The sequence below is a fragment of the Canis aureus genome, chromosome 20, assembly GCF_053574225.1.
Source record: "Canis aureus isolate CA01 chromosome 20, VMU_Caureus_v.1.0, whole genome shotgun sequence".
NCBI lineage: Eukaryota > Metazoa > Chordata > Mammalia > Carnivora > Canidae > Canis > Canis aureus.
This window is the reverse complement of record NC_135630.1, coordinates 46,464,398-46,482,131: the sequence shown is the minus strand read 5'-3', so window position 1 is coordinate 46,482,131 and position 17,734 is coordinate 46,464,398. Positions and strand designations below refer to the sequence as shown.

Genomic DNA, 17,734 nt, shown 5'->3' with positions numbered 1-17,734 from the left:
TGTCTAATCATGGCAGTGGTTAAAAAAAAGAAAGTAGATAAAAAAAGAGGAAAGAAAGAAGAGGGAAGAGGGAAAGAAAGAAGGAAAAAAGAGTGAGGAAAGGATAAGGAGAGAGTCAAAGGGAGAAAGAAAGAAAAAGGGGTTGTGGGGGACAGGAAGGAGAGAAACAAGGAAACCACTGCTGAATGTCAATCCCATGTGGGAGCAAATAGCCACTCTGAACCCACTTTGTAATTTCCTTCTATATACTTCATAAGTCAAAACATTTCACTCCACACACCAAGAGCATTATAAATGGGATTAATAGACATAGTCAATATTCTTCCAAGAGATGGATTTTTTTTTAAACTATGGGATAAGGTTTAAAAATGTCACTTTTTTCATTTCCATGTGACTTGCATATTTTCTAAATCACCTTTCATTTCAAACAACTATTGTACTAGAAGCTTGGCAATGAAGGAAAGATGCCACTGTTAATGGTTTTGTAAAGCTTGACAATTTATATTTTAAAAATGGTTCCTTAGAAATATCAGTATTATGTCTAGAACTGATTCTAGTTGAATGCTATATAAATGAAAAGATTTAGTATTTTTTTTCCTTAGGAAAGAACTGCAGCCTTGAAATCTTTACAAACTATAGTATTTATTAATAATATATAAAAGCATGTTGCATATCGACCTCGAAAAAGGCAAATAAAACCTCTTTGGTATTGATAAGCTGAAGACTACCCAAAGGAATTCCGAATGCTCTATCTTGATAGATTGAAAATTGCAGAGAAATTTCTAGGTTCACTATATTGCATTTAGGCATAATCCTATAGTTTTCTTTTGCAGTATGTGGCCTCATATTAAGTTAAGGCAGCTTACTTTACAGCAGTGTGGCATCTGACTTAAACATAAATATTCAAAGATAGAAAAGTTGTGTTCTTCTTCCTTGGGAAATTGACCTGTTAGAGAGCAGTGACATGACATAGGGCAGATATCACTTAACAACACATGTTGCTTTGCCTCATACCTTGGTCATTCTGGCAGATGGCCTTCAGGACGCGATGCCCCAGGCCACATTTTCCATGATCAGGGATACAAATCCCTTCGGATACCAGCCATCGGTAACACATCGGATCCTCGCAAGGGATAGACTCCACCAAATGAGGGCAGTGGCCTGCAGACCCTGTGGATTCCATGAGGACATGACGCCGTCTCATTCTAAATCCTGAAAAGAAAAAAAACCAAAAATTTCACAGTATTCCATTTTTATCCAACAGGAAAAAAGCAGCAACAGCTAGAAGAGAGATGAAACTTTCATTTCATGCTCTATAGTTCTAAAAGGTGTATTATTTTAAGGCGTTCTCCTTTATAGGAAAAGGAAGGAATAGACGAAAAGAAAGGGAAAGAAAATGGACAAGAACTAGAGGAGGAAAGCTGTCCTTCAAGACTGAACAACCTTGGAGAGGCCACACATAATCAAACCAAGTAGTAAGTAGCATGTTGTCCAACAGAATCAATAAACCAGCAGAAATAAATGAAGACTCTCAGAAATAGCCAAAACACAGATAAATCCACTTTTTTTTTCTGTTGTTTTTCACATTCTGGTTACTCCACATTGAGTTGAAATGTGGAGTACAACTGTATTAGATGTACATGTGTACATCTGGCATACCCCTGGTAACTAAGAAATTTGTGCACTGAGGTTTCTAAGTCAGCCTGCCCTGTGAATATAGCACCTCTTTGGACCACATTCCCCACCTTGGCTTGACATGGGTCTCTAGACTGTTAATCAGTTTAAAAAATATATATTATGGGACTAGGGCCAAACACCCCACTATAAAAAGGATATAAATGGGCCTTACACGCTATAAGCTTACAGGGTGACAAACTCAGGCTACAAGAGACAAGCAGCTACAAATTGAGGAAAATGATTCAACCATACAACTGTAGGGAGTGTGGAGGTGTGTGGTGAAGTGGAGAATATGTGCTCGCTCCAAAAGAGGTGGCGATTCTACAGCTTCCATGGACTATTGCCATGAGGGAATATGGACCCTCTGTTAACAAACCTCATTTTTGACTAAGAAGATAGAAATCCAAGTTACATTTTGTTTCTATATGAAATCTCTGGTGTTTAACTAATTTATCTTTTTAAAAAACAAAGTAGCCTAAAAGAAAAGAAAAGTGACTGAGAACTAGATACAACCATTTGGTTTATGAGTTTTCAATCTCTGGCCCTGATGACATATCATTTCTGAAGGCTATGCCTGCCTTCCATGAATCTCATATTTTACTTCCAGTCTCTATCACACCAAATTCTGTTTACCAGCTTAATTCCTTCAATTCCTTTTATTTTTTTTTTGTTTAAAATTTTATTTATTTATTCATGAGATACACAGAGACATACACAGAGGGAGAAGCAGGCTCCCTGCAGGGAACCCAATGTGGGACTTGATCCCAGAATCCCAGGATCATGACCTGAGCCAAAGGTAAACACTCAACCACACAGCCACCCAAGAGTACCTAGTTCCTTTTATTTTGAATGAAACCAATCTTATTGGGTGATAACATTTTAAGGAATTATTCACTTTTTTCCTTTAAGTAAGTTAAAAGAGACAGACAGGGGATGCCTGGGTGGCTCAGTGGTTGAGCCTCTGCCTTTGGCTCAGATCGTGATCTTAGAGCGCCATGATTGAGTCCCACATTGGGCTTCCCTTGAGGAGCCTGCTTCTCTCTCTGCATATGTCTCTGCCTCTCTCGTGAACAAATAAATAAATAAAATCTTTTAAAAAAAAACGGACAGACGACTATGACAGGAAAAAAAGAGTATGAGAACACTGAAGTCCCACCATGAAAGTTAGATACCCCACTACCTTTCCCACAAGAGGTGGGAAGAAGGACAAGTTAGGGAGCATGTGAAGTCACAAAGCCAGGTATATATATCTCTCCCAGATTTCCCAAAGCCATGCCTATTTTCCCATCAATAGTAATTGAAATGAAAAGTTTACAAAGCTCAAGGTATAGTTGGCAAAAGACTGGCTCCTATAAAATTACACAGCCAAGGAAGGAGTTTGGAACTAATGGACACATGGTTTTAGGCCACAAGAGGGAGCTGAGCTTCCTTAGAATATTACAGGGCTGGACAAGTATTTTAGATAAAAATACTCAAGTGCTTTATTTAGGTTTTCTTGCTCTAGGGCTCTAGGGTTAACCCATGAACTCCTTGTTTTTCCCTTTCTTCTTCTTTTTTTTTTTTTTTTAAGAAAAGGAAAGGGAAGGAGGAGAAAGCAGGGGAGGAGGCAGAGGGAGAGGGAGAGGGAGAGAGAGAATCTTAAGGAGGCTCCACGCCCAGCACTGAGCCTGACATGGGGCTCCACCTCACAACCCTGAGATCATGACCTGAGCTGAAATACAGAGTTGGACACTTAACCGAATGAGCCACCCAGGCACCTCTGATCTCCTTTTAGAAGAGATTCTTCGATTTTTATACTGACAATCAGCCATGTAGGGGAAGGTATCATTCAGCCAATCAGAGACCACATTCATGATCACGGTATTGAAAATATTGAGGTCAGGGACAATTAAAATAATACATGGCTTCTGCCATACTTTATACCTACAAGTCTGTATCATTAATTAGTTAAAATCTGCAGAAAGGGGGACGCCTGGGTGGCTCAGCGGTTGAACGTCTGCCTTCGGTTCAGGATGTGATCCTGGAGTTCCAGGATTGAGTCCTACATGGGGGTCCCTGCATGGAGCTTGCTTCTCCTCCCTCTGCCTGTGTCTCTGACTCCCTCTGTGTCTCTGACTCCCTCTGTGTCTCTCATGAATAAATAAGTAAAATCTCTAAACAACAACAACAAAAAGCTGCAGAAGGGATCTACTGCCTTCCTGGGCCACCTTCAGAAAAGACACAGGAAACATACAAGGTTTCAACTGCACTTGATGGTCACCCAGCTACACTGAGCTCCAAGCTCTCATTGCCACACAGCTTGGGTCATGACCTCTATTCTTACGTGTCCATATGCTGCTTATTTACCATCTTATGTTTATGTTTGTTTAGTTTACACGTTTGAGCAGGACATAGCATGGGTCTCCATGATTTATAAGGTTTGACAACTAAGAAACTTAGTCCTCTTTACTGAGGATTCTAGGTGTACTAGTACCTAGAACTTAAGGCCATTGAGGGGTATGTGAAGTTTCCCTCCATAAATCAAATTGCATCCATCTCACAATAAATCTATAGATTACACCTCCTTAGTCAATAAATTTGTCCAGTCTTTCATCTATGCTGCCCTTGTCCTGACTGTAACTAGGATCAAATCACAGCACAAGCTCAGCATAAAACAAAAACCTTGGAGCCTCTTGTTAGTGCTTAACCTTTAATCACACATTCATGTTCATGCCTGCAATAGACATCAGGCTTCCCCTGGGTGCTTCTGTTCCGAAAGATACACAACTGCCAAGTCCACAGTGTCTGGGGCCAGCCAACCACTTACCTTCATTTACCAAATTCCATATTAATAAGATAGCGTCATTCAGTAAACATTAACTGCCATATGTAGATCACTGTAATGTACTGTGGGAAGCCAAAGGAGGAACAGAAAACATAAATCTATTCTTCATGGAGCATACAGTCCAACAAAGGGAAAAGGTACATGTATTAATTAAATATCTACCTATCCCAAGATGGTGCCAGCCATTTTACTTACATTACCCCAAAATAATAAATCTTCAAAACTATTTTGTAAGTTGCCATTCACGTTTTATGCATGTGGAAACTAAGATCAGACGAGACTATATTACTGCTCCAGAGGCACGTTATTGATTAACTAGATATGTATGAAATTCAATCGAGGACTTTTTGAGTCATCACCTCTTCATAAGAAATAATTCAAGTCAGCTCCTCTGTGTGATGTATTCTAGCCCCACTTCATACAGTGAATCTGCAGGAACTGTGGATCATTTCCTTAAAATGAAAGTGTGCAGGCTGGAGAGTGGGATTTTAGGCACGACGCAGCAAGAATGAGTTTTAACAATCACTTAATGACTACAGATTCAATCCACCTTTAATGAAACTGGTATTTGCAGGATTTTTTTTTTAATTTAATGAACCCAAAGTTTAGTGTATATTCTGCTGGCTTACTATATATTTTACTGAATTTTAGCAAAGAATGAATTGTGGATTGGGGAGAGAAAAGGGAAGAAGCACAAATGGCGGAAGATGGGCCAAAGTTTTTCAAATGAAATCATGGGAAAATTAAAGGAGACATAGGAGGTAAATGTAGGTTTGAGGCCATGTGCTTGTGGCCCCAAAGTGTCCATGTAAGCTTCTATGGAGCTATCCATGGGCAATACTGTGTCTCCACACTAATGCCACTTGAACAGGCCTGAAGCAGTAGCCAGCAGGTTGACCAAGGATGACAAAAGCTTATTCCATCTTAAGCATCTCATTGGTTCCTCATCTCTGGCAGCCCTAGAAATAGGGTAACAACTTTGTGCCACGAAACCTGAGCACATTGATTCCTGCAAGTCAACCACCATTCCTGCAAGAGTAGCACTTTACAGAATCATTATTAGTTTGCACCCGCTGTGAATATAGAAAATAAGAAAAACTAATGTTAGGGCAATCTTGATCATGAGAACTCTCAACACTTAGAATGAGAAGTAGGCATGCAACCCCCCACATCCTAACACTACACAGACATAGAAAAATAGGGAAAAGAAAAAACTATCTCTTGGCATACACATTTTATATAACAAAGCAAAATTATTTTTATAGACTTCTCACTGAAAGTTGATCTATATAGCAGGCAAGAACGGAAAATGGAAATTTTCCCCCATTGTTGTTATATAAGATCTAAAATATGCAGTATTGTCCTGCTTTGGTGTGTTATCTAAATTGATTTGTTTCAGAGCATAAAAGACTGTCTTTGTAAAGATATTCATGGCTTCCCAGTTTCAGGATGTCTTTTCTTTTCCTATGGGAATTTTTAGAACTTTAGATGTATGACTGGGGGTAAATACCTTACTGGGGGAATTAAGAAATCCCTGAAGTCCTACCACATAAGCAGTTACCTATTGTGACACTGTATTGAGAAGCCTCCATCAACTTGTTCTTTAAAACAACTTCTGTGGGCAAGGATGTCTTTCTGGAATATGTATGAAAAGGACAAGGATGTCATATAAATGAATGTCTCTGTATCAAAAAGAATTTTTAAAAATGTATTATATCTTTGTGTAGGGTTCACTCATCAGCAATTTTTTCAGGTTATTTCTCTTACATATATCTCTAATTATAACTCCCTAGGAGTGTATCAAAGATAAAGCAATGAATGATAAAACCTGATCCAATTTAAATTCTTCTGAAAGGCGTCCTAGCTTCACTTGACAAGTACCAACCCGCTGAGTACTGTTCCCCTTGTCTGCCTATCAAAGACCTGGTGGAAAGTGTGAAGGCTGCGTACCACGGCTGATTTTCTAATGTACTCTGAATGGCTGACAGTCACAAACCTTACAGGATTTCTGATTGAAGGATGCCTGCCTTAGAATAACAGCCATATTATGATCATTTCTAGAGTAACTAATTTCTTCTGTTAGATGCACAAAATTAACTGCTTTCCCATCCTTTTCTTTTTTCTTTTTTTTTTTTAATTTGAACAAAAGGAACATACCAAAGCAATAGCACAGTGACTGAGGAAAAGACTACTGAAGAGAAAAAAAGTAATTATCTCCAACTTTACACATTAATTTTCTTGCTGTTGTTTGCTGATATTTCCCTCAAATCCTCTATCTTCCAAATATATATATGAAATGCATATAGGAAGGTTCACTGCATTTCTTTAGGGTAGGGAATTCAAATGTGAAGCTTAACAGTTCAGTTTACATCCCAGAGTTTTGTGATGTTTAATGCATTAGCTCATGTATTGCAGCCTCTGTGGAATTCCAAATTGCATTTACGTTGTGCCAGTCAGCAGCGACTCTGGCGGCCCTCATGGTAGGACCATGGGACAGACAGATTGAAAAGATCCCAGACCTCAGGCTCACAAGTCAGTAGAAATAACAAGAAGATTACTTACCATCATCATAACATGCTTGGACTCCTTGTAGGCACAGAATCACTTCCCTAGAGGGAAAACTCTATTCTTTATTTTTCCCAAGAGGGATTAGAGGCAGGTGGTCCTGGCAGATTTTAGAAAGACCTTAAAAATCAAAATTGTCTCTGCTCTGGGGAAGCATTTATAAAATACCTAACTTCCAGACCTGAATAACAATCATTGCTGTATACATGCTCTTCTGTTTGTGATTACTTAGTGCCTAGGGCAGGTGATTCAGCCTAAGTATGGGCCCTATAGAACAGAGACTGGTTCTCATCAATCCCAACATGACCCTTCACTCTGCAAGTAGCTGGGTGACAGTACTACCTTCACTACCTTCAGGTGAGTTCTTTTTTTTTTTTTTTTTAAATATTTTATTTATTTATGACAGATACAGAGAGAGAGAGAGGCAGAGACACAGGCAGAGGGAGAAGCAGGCTCCATGCACCGGGAGCCCGATGTGGGATTCGATCCCGGGTCTCCAGGATCACGCCCTGGGGCAAAGGCAGGCACCAAACCGCTGAGCCACCCAGGGATCCCCCTTCAGGTGAGTTCTATCGTCTCCACCCTTTTCCTTCAGCTCCATAGGCTGTGCCTCTCTTGGAAAAATTTATTGTTTGAGGCAAAAAAACATTCTAGTTACCTGCTTCTCTCAAGCTATTCTTGGAACACCCTTTCTCACTCAACTGCAGTCCAAAGGTAGCACACTGGAGCTAAAACAAATCCCATGTCCCATGCCTTATCCTACATTGGTTCAATTATTGGCTCCCAAGACTAATGGGTTCCACTGGCCAATACGGTGCATGTGGGCAGAGGCCTTCTTTGCTAAGCTTGGCATTGGATTTGTGCCTTTATCCAAACTTCCTTAGGCTATGGAGGGAATCACTAAGGAAGCCCAGTATTTGAAGGAACACTGGACTAGGGAGATAGGAAGCCAGGTTCTTAGTGCTGGCTGGGCCACTATTAAATCCCTGTGGGATTTAAGACAAATTGGTTCACTTCTCCACACTTTAGTTTTGAAATATTATGAAGTGTCATACCTTGCTGAGCCTAAATGCTGATGCAAAGTTGGTATTAGTATACTTAGGGCTGCCAAAAGAGAAGACCACAGTGGGTGATGTAAGATAACAGAATTTTTTTTGGTCTCACAGTTCTGGAGAAATCAAAGGGTCTGTAGAGCCATGCTTCCTCTGAATGTGCTGGGGAAAGACTGCCCCCATCCTTTCCCTAGCTTCTGGTGGTTATTGGCAATCCTTCGCACTCCTTGGCTTATACACGTATCACTCTAATGTCTGCCTTTGCATAGCATTCTCCTCTGTGTATCTCTGTGTCCAAATCTCAGTCTTTGTGTAAGAACATCTGTCGTTAAAATAGGGCCTATCCTAATCCAATATGACCTCATCTTAACTTGAGTCCATCTGCAATAACCCTATTTCCCTATAAGGTCATATTCACATATACTAGGTGTTAGGAATGAAGATTTTTTTTTTTTTGAAGGATATAATTCAACTCACAACAGGTGACATCTAATGAATGATGGACCAGGGTGCATTTGCAAGAGTTGACTCATACAATACAGGAATAGGGGCTAATGAAGAAAAGGTTTGGCATTAAAGCATCTTGGGCCAAGGGGGCAAACAGAGGGGTCTGAAGGTTGTGAGACTCCCAGCTGAGTTCCACAGACCAGTTCAGAATTATGTGGAAAAGGAAGATTGAAAAGAAAAAAAAAAAGTTGAAAGAGCACTTTTAACAAAGGGTTTTGTGGAAATTTGCTCAAGTGACAAAAATTACAACATAGAATGAAGAAGAAAGAATTCTCTGAATTACTGTAGAAATTCTGGCCCAGAACAAAGGGGATAAGCAATTAATAACCATCTATTAAGATTAACCTCAGCATTGCTTTTACTTCCCATAGTATCAGCACCTCATATTTCCCTGAGGAAGCCACCCGTCCCTGACTCTCAGTGGTGAGGCTTGCCTAGCCTTGTCCCTGCAGGGGTGGTCTCATGTAGGACTTGGCCAGAGTGGCTGGGTCAGGGTAGCACATGGTTAGCCAATCAGATTCAGTTCCAGGATTCTTCCTGGAAGTATTAAGAAAGACATTTCTTTCTACTTTATCTACATTCTAAAATCATAATTCTTTTTTCTTTTCGTAGTGAGAATCTTAAAGATTTAATCTCTTAGCAACTTTCAAGTATATAATACAGTATTGTTGATATCATGCTGCACATTGGATCCTCAAACTTACTTTATAACTGGAAGTTTGTAAACTTTGATCAATATCTCCCCATTTTTTCCCCACCATCCAGCCTCTGGCAACCAGTATTCTACTCTTTGTTACTATAATTCCAGGTTTTTTAGAATCTACATATAAGTGAGAACATACAATGTTTGTCTTTCTCTGACTTATTTTACTTTGTATAATATCCTCAAGTTTCATCCATGTTGTCACAATGGTAGCACTTCCTTTTTTTTATGGCTAAATAATATCCCTATAAATATATATGAGTGAGTGTATATATGTGTGTGTGTATATATCACATTTCCTTTATATATTTATGCATCAATAGTCACTTAGGTTGTTTCCACACCTTTACTATTGTGTGCTGCACTAGTACTATTTAACACTGCAAGGAACATGGGGATACAAACAATACATCTTAAAAATTCTTACCACAGGAAAAAGGTAACTATGTGAGGATGGATAGATGTGTAAACTAACCTTATTGTGGCAATTGTTTTGCTATATATATTTATATCAAATCAGTATGTCATATCCTTAAAATTACCTAATACCATATGTCAATTATATCTCAATAAAGCTAGACAAAATTAATTGACCATAAAAATAAGAGAGCTCCTTTATAACATACTATGTTGCTTTTATTACAATGTTTTGGAGAAAAAAAATTCCTCTACACAAAATGTACGTATCAATTTTGTGACATATTAATTCTAGAAAGCTAACGTATAAAAAGAATGTATCTAAGGATCAAGGAAACAAAAATTTTTTTAGCTTCATTCTCCAATTTCCAATTTGCAAACCATGCTGAAAGTTTAGATGAAATCGAAAGACTCTTCACAATCTGCCTTACTGAAATCCCAAATGGAATTTTATATACTTGAGTTGGGATTATTAGGATGAGATGGGGTGCCTTTTTTTTTTTTGCTCTATTTTAAATCAAAAGCCAATTGGATAAAATACTGTTAAATATTATACTGCCTCCAAAGAAATAAAAAAATAATTATTTCACTGAAGTGATTTAGAGCATCTGGTACTGGACTTTTTGTTAACAAACTTTAAAAAATAGATATTTCAGATCAGAGTGCTTCTAAGAGTTACAGAAATTTTTGTTATCTATCAGCCAGGGGCATGAATAATCACTAAAAGACATTTGTTAACTAAACCTAAATCTACTAATGAGAAGTATACACAATAAAAGTTCAACAAAGAAAGACAGACAGAGAAAGAGAAAGAGAGAGAAATTAGGAAGGAAAGAAGAAAGGAAGGAAGGAAAGAAGGAAGGAAGGAAGGGAGGGAGGGAGGGAGGGAGGAAAATAAAAAAAATCAATAAATCAATGCTGAGCTCTTCTCCATGGAGAGGGCCTGCCTTAAACTAAACTGAATACAGAGAAAAGCAGAACTAAGAGATGGAGAAATACAAGACTGTAAATGGAAAAAGAACAGAAGACTGTAGAAATAGAAGTCTGTAAAGAGAAAGAATGAGAGTGAGACTGCTGGCCTCTTGATATTTTTGGCTGCAGCCCTATCTTCCCTTCTATTTTTAGCCACATAAGCTACTAAATTTCCTTCTTTTGGCTTAATCCAGTTTGAATTGGGTTTCTGTTCCTTATAACAAAAAGCTATCAAATAATATGAGGGCCCCTTGGCCTGGTTGGCTTCTACAACTTCAAAAGCAAAGGAAGGCAGCACTCAGAATAGCCAATGTACATGAGTATCCAGACCCACAGCCACAGTGGCTGCGGAAGCCAGAGTCCAATCTTCAGGGATTTTTTTAGACAACAATCTTAAATGGATTGGCTCAAACATAAGAAGGCTGGTTCTGATAACATGTAAGTCATCCTGGGGAGTCTCATATGCAACTACAGGAGACCTACAAGGTCCAATAATACATATGTAAACCACAAGACAACAACTTGTGGGTGTTAGCATTAATGGGAAATTATTTTTATTCATAAACTGAAGAGGCTTGAAGATATTCTGGATATAAGTCTAATAAAAAAGTAGCATGGGCGTCTCCACTGCACCCCTCCAGGTTCCAGAGATACAGATTTCTATTATTTTTTTTTTTTAATTTTTATTTATTTATGATAGTCACACAGAGAGAGAGAGAGGCAGAGACATAGGCAGAGGGAGAAGCAGGCTCCATGCACCGGGAGCCTGATGTGGGATTCGATCCCGGGTCTCCAGGATCGCGCCCTGGGCCAAAGGCAGGCGCCAAACCGCTGCGCCACCCAGGGATCCCCAGATTTCTATTATTTGATAAAAGAGTTAAAATTAGCTTCTTCCTCCTCAATCTAGACTCAACACACATTCTCTTCTTCTGTCTTAGGACAAAGAGTCAGAGTAAAGAGAAAAGTCCAGGGCATGGGTGTGTGAACTTGGACATGCACATGTGTGCATGTGAGCAATCCAGGAATCACTGAAATATGGATTTTCAAATGGACACAGAATTAAGCTGAGAGCATCAGCTTTGTAGCACAAAGCACTTGGCCACGTATTCTCTTTGGGTTAGGGCTTAGCAAACACAACCTAATTTCCAGAATGTTCTTGGAGCTCATTTCTCCTAGAAAAAGGAATACTTCTTTTCAGCATTTCTGTTGAAGGGAATATAGTATCAATACAAATTGAAAGGCCAATGAAAAAAAAAAGCCAAGGGGTCACCAAAAATGAACTTCTGAAGATGAAGATGTGTAAATAACAGCAAACTAATGGAAACAAGACTACAGAGGCCTACAGAATTAAACAAGCATATCAAATCTGAAGACCTCACTCTAAGCCCAAGGATATCAAAAAGTAAACAACACGCATAAATGCCCTTTGTGAAAAATCTGAAATAGAACATCAAGTTCGGCATGTGGAAATCTGAAAATAAATAGATGTGCAAAACAGTTGTTTCCTGATGTGATTACAGAAATCATGTCTCATTTCCTCAGAATAAGCATTATACATTTAAAACATGGCTATACCATATTGAGTAATAGTCACTTCACCAGCTATGAGCCTAACTTGAAGGTCAATCAAGGTCAGATTCTTGTTCCATGGAAATGTCCTCCACAGCCTCCCTAATAACTAAATGCTGTCAGGCTTGAGCTGGTTATCTACATTTTACAAACAAATATTGTCTTAAGCAGGCTTAATTGGCTACTTAGCTACCAGAATAATTGTGTGTACACTGGAAGTAAATGAAGCAGGCACAAACAAGACACTCACCTTTTCTCCCCTGAGGATCACGGCAGTTTTCATGGATGCACAGGCCCCAGTCTGACCAGGAAGATACGATACAGTCTGTAGAGCAAGGGATATTGCAGAGCTGAGAGGCTGAAGGGGCAGGTCCCAAACATAATGTCTTTTTCACAGGTCTAGAGACTAAAGGATAGGGAAAAAAAAAAAAAAAGGTCTATGTCACATTCTCTGGATACCCCTCGAATTATTGTCTATATTTGTATGCCTACCTTGCCCACAGTCAGCTTTCTGGTTAAAGGGTATAGACAAACAAAACATAAACACTCTCTAATACCTGTTGCTTAGCTCTACACTATTAGCATTTGGGGTGAGAAAAGGTTAGGGGAAAAAAAAAAGACAGCAACAAAGGGCATGCACCTGAGTTTCCTGTTTCACAGAGTATTCCCTGGGAATTCAAGAGAGGACTGGAAATACAGATACAAATTATCTAGAGTTATGATTCAAAAAAAATAAATGGCTTTGTAAAGTTTCAAGATGAGTCTATCTCAACTATATAAATGACTAGGTTGCTGCGAAAAAATCAAAATCGAAACCCTGAGGTGGGGTGTTTAGCATAACCAATCTACTGCTGCTACTCCCCTGAGGTGTGGAGCTCTCAAAGACACAGAAGAAAAATGGTTTTTAGAAAAGAAGAAAAATTTGGATCTGTGACTGCAGAATTAGCCCCTCAAAGTCAGTTTCATTAGTGAGGCTATCCAGAAGCACAAGGAATATCTGAGAAGCCATGGGGAGATGCCAAAGAGGGAGCTTTCCCACCCTTCCTGGTGCACCTGCACTCAGGGTACGCCCAGAACTGGGTCCCTTCAGGATACAGGGACCACCTGGCCATGAGTGGCACTCACCAAGTGCCTTCTCCATGCAGATTCACTCTGGGCACCATGAAAATACACAGATGAAGGAGAAGATGAGATTCTGACTCTTATGGAGATTATAACAGGATAGGAGTTAAGATAGAAATGACACAATAAAAGAAGAGCCAGATGCATAACTATGTTTGCACTGAGTGATCCTACACAAAAGTGGTTTGGGAGCAGTTCAGAGCTTGTGAGCAAACGGTTTAAGTTCAGACAGTCTTATCTTATGAACCGGCTTATACTCTTGTCTAAATATTTCCCATGTGTCATGTCTACCTTGTTAAGCAGATTAGAAGTGCTTCAAAGACAAAGATGGGTGTGACAGGATTGGGTGGTAAATCATACCATCTACTTTGTTTCTTTACTCTTTACATGGATGTCAGTTGTATCTGGCAAAGACGGCAATAAATCGCAGCTCTGACCAGCAGAACTTTGTACATAAATTTTTAAAAAGCAAAAACCACTGTGTTTTTTTTTTTTTGAAAGATTGTATTTATTTATTTCACAGAGAGAGAGAGAAAGAGAGAGAGCAAGCACAAGCAGGGGGAGTAGAAGAGGGAGAGGGGGAAGTAGACTCCCTGCTGAGCAGGGAGCCTGATGCAAGGCTCAATCCTAAGATCCCAGGATCATGGCCTGAGCTGAAGGCAGACATTTATTTAACTGACTGAGCCATGCAGGCGCCCCCGAACTACTGTTTTCAAGAAGTTGTAAATCATGGCAGAAGTGTTTCTAATGGGGATCCCTGGGTGGCGCAGCGGTTTAGCGCCTATCTTTGTCCCAGGGCGTTATCCTGGAGACCCGGGATCGAATCCCACATCGGGCTCCCGGTGCATGCAGCCTGCTTCTCCCTCTGCCTGTGTCTCTGCCTCTCTTTCTCTCTCTCTCTCTCTCTCTCTCTCTCTCTCTCTGTGTGTGACTATCATAAATAAATAAAAATTTAAAAAAAAAAGAAGTGTTTCTAATGAATAGTGAGGCAGCTTGAGGTGCTTGTGACAGTCAATGGGAAAAGCAAAAGTCACAAAAAAGTAAGAAATTGTTTGGTTTTCAACTAATTCTTATATATTTTACCAAAAGGATTTGACTTGACTTAAAATAAAAGACGGGAGCAAAGCAAGATGGTCAATGTAAATGTCAAAGATCACAAGCCATGTGGAGGAGGAAGAGATAGAAAGAGAGCATAGATATTGGTGGCAATTGGCAGGTTACCTGGCAGGCTCAGGAGTGGCAGTGATCAGAGATTGTGTTGGCCAGAATGGTGAGATGGGGTGTTGGAGTGACCTGGACTGGGATGTACATATGACACTGGTGGATTGTGGATAAAGAACAACCTGTGATATACTTGAGTAAGATGAAAATAAAGAGAGAACGTGGCCAGCAACCACCACCCCATCACCACCACCTGTGAGTTTGGGGGAGGGGGCCTGTGATTCCTTACCCAAGAGTGAGCAAAAGAAAACACATAAGACTGCCCTTCACTGAATACATTATGCATTCATTCCAAAACCATTAGTACCCACTTTAAATCAGACTTTCTTGGATGGTGTCTGCTTTCAAGGAGCTCTCAATCAAGAAGGGCAAGTCAAGTAGCATATTAATAAAATTGATGGAAAGTGATGCTTCAAAGCATCACAGGAATTGAAAGCTGTATAGTCAGAGGTCTTAAGACAGAAAGGCCTTTGGGTCTGGGCCCAGGCTTATGAGCATGTGTTCTCACAAACTCTAAAGTTCGGTTCTCCCCAAAAAACTAAGTAGTGATGGAAAAGGAAGTAGGGCATGTAAACTAATTAATCTACTTAAACATATTTAGTGAATCCCAAGCACTGGTTATAAATTAATTCACTTAACCTGCATAACTTTGAGATATATGATATCACCATCTCAAGTTAAAAATGGGGATTTTGCAACAGAGAAATGCTTATTCACTTGCTCACATTCTTAATTAGTTAGGAGCCGAGCTGAGATTGTGATCCAGGCAGCCTGGCTCCAGGGTCTGTGCTCTTAACCACTGTATTATGTAGTCTTATTTCAGGCCATTCAACCTACACTGATAAGTAAGTACCTACTGAGTATCAACCCTGTGCTAGGAGCTGAAGTCAGAGTAGTGAGTAAAAGAGATAAGGTCCTTGTCCCCATGGAACTCATATTTTTGTGAATTGATACTAGTCATACACAAATTCGTGAGCCCCAACAAGACTAGAAGGCTGTTAGTACTGCTTCTCTTTCCTTTGTCATGGCTGTCTTACTGCAACACCAGACAGATGTTAGGTGTCTGATGGTCAATGCTGAGAAGATATCCCAACTCTTTCAGCTCCAAGATCCAGTAGATACTTGCTGCTACAACTTTTGTACTTGAGGTTGAGGCCAGCCATTGAAACTAATCAATCTGCAAGTGTAGCACCTAGACCCACAGTAGGCCTTCACTAATCTGATTAGAAGCTCCTGAATGTCTTCAGATTGGCAGTGCAGTTGGAAAGAGACTGGGATCCCGTTCTATGTCAAGGACAATGTTTTTACAGATCATTATGTTTACCTAGCTTATTTTTGGAGAGCTATTAAGGATGTTTGGGAGGTAGGCAGTTAAGTCTCCCAAAGTCCCCTTTGATAAATACTTAACTGTCAATCAGTTGACTGCTGGATATTATGGATAATGGTATTCCTAAGATTTGGAAGTTAGGAGAGACATGGTGTGCTAGAGAGGAGCTAGGGGTAGTGGGGTTCCCTGGAGACTATTAAGTGACATAATTAGGAGACCCAGGAGTGAGAGTGAGGCTATTTGTCAGAGCAATCATGCCTCTTTAGCACCTACTGCTTTGACAGACAGTAGATCTTAATCCATATAGATAAATTTTTCTAGTCCCAGGTGACATGTCTAAGATGCTTCATTTAGCATTGAATCAATGTACTTGGGCCAACCTATCTCTATCTCAGGCACTCTGGGCTACATTTTCTCTAGAAATAAATCATAAGTAAGTCACAAAGCACTTACCAGCTTCAGACCACTTAGGCAGTTTTCTCCCCAAGAACAGCAAACACAGAATATCTCTAAGACTATTAACTATTAAGAGCTAGAAGGGAGCTAATTTAGTTTAATTAATCAATTTTACTGAAAAACTGAGCTCCAAAGGCATTAGACAGTTTCTATAGATTTACTCAGCAAGTCCAGGGCAGAGCAAGACCTGAGCTTTGTCCCAGGTGGTTGACTCATCTCTACTTGTCCCTGTTGATTTTCCTTCCATGGAATGAAGCCATCAGATAGGACTCATGAGTTTGTTTGTACCAAGGATATTCTGTTGATGAATCATAGTGACTACAATGGAGGTAATCAGTGACACAACAGATCCAAAACGTCCATGAAGGCTACAGGCTCACTATAACCTTTTAAATAAAATCCAAATCTGTCCCCTACTTTATCGCTACCTTTTTTTAAAAATTTTTATGTATTTACTCATGAGAGACAAAGAGAAAGAGTCAGAGACATAGACAGTAAGAGAAACAGGCTCCTCACAGGGAGCCCGATGCGAGACTCTATCCCATGATCCCAGGATCATGCCCTGAGCCAAAGGCAGACACTCAACAGCTGAGCCATCCAGGCGTCCCTTTGTTGCTATGTTTAAACACCTTCAAATCTTGTCCAGATCTCCCCCACCAAGCAGGAGGCAGTGAGACCAAACTTTGCTCCACTTCAAATGTGACTATTTACTTCTTTAATTTGCAGCAATTCACATTGTAATATAATTAAGGGATGGGTAGGATGTGGGGATGACAAGGACCACGTGAATTCAGATGGTTTGTGAAGTTTACCTGCCCAAACTGCAGCTATGATATTTGTAGAAAGAACTGTTGTTTTTCTACTCATCTGAAAATCTTTTTCTGGATATACTGACTGAAACAACTTTATTTCTATTTACCAACTCTGTTATCTCTGATGCAATCAATCCCTGCTTTAATCAGTGCAGGTCTATGCTTGTATCTCTTGTGTCTCTTATACCAGATATTTGGTTTTTTTTTTTTAAGATTTATTTATTTATTTGAGAGAAAGAAAGAGAAAGAGAAGAGGGAGAAAGAGAAAGAGAGCAGAGGGAGGGGGAGTGGGAGAGAAGCAGACTCCCTGCAGAGCACGGAGCCCCATATGGGGTTCAACCTCACAACCCCAAGATCATGACCTAAGCCAAAACCAAGAGTCAGATGCCTAGCCCACAGAGCCACCCAGGTGCCCCTCAGATACTATTTAGGTTATGTCACCTTGACACCTTCTGCCATTCCTGTGCTGACCAACTGTCTGACTAGATAAGCAACTACCCAAGGCCTTAA

General features: G+C 39.8%; 1 protein-coding gene across 1 annotated transcript in view; it reads right to left on the bottom strand.

Annotated features, from left to right (window-relative positions):
- The window catches only part of THSD7B (thrombospondin type 1 domain containing 7B), a 726,789-nt gene that overhangs the window by 468,218 nt on the left and 240,837 nt on the right, over nucleotides 1–17,734 (bottom strand). The window contains exons 5-6 of the mRNA XM_077861538.1: nucleotides 12,537–12,692; nucleotides 1,015–1,212 (exon numbers count right to left, since the gene is read on the bottom strand). Of these exons, the coding sequence (XP_077717664.1) occupies nucleotides 1,015–1,212; nucleotides 12,537–12,692 (354 nt within the window). The remainder of the gene's footprint in view (nucleotides 1–1,014; nucleotides 1,213–12,536; nucleotides 12,693–17,734) is intronic.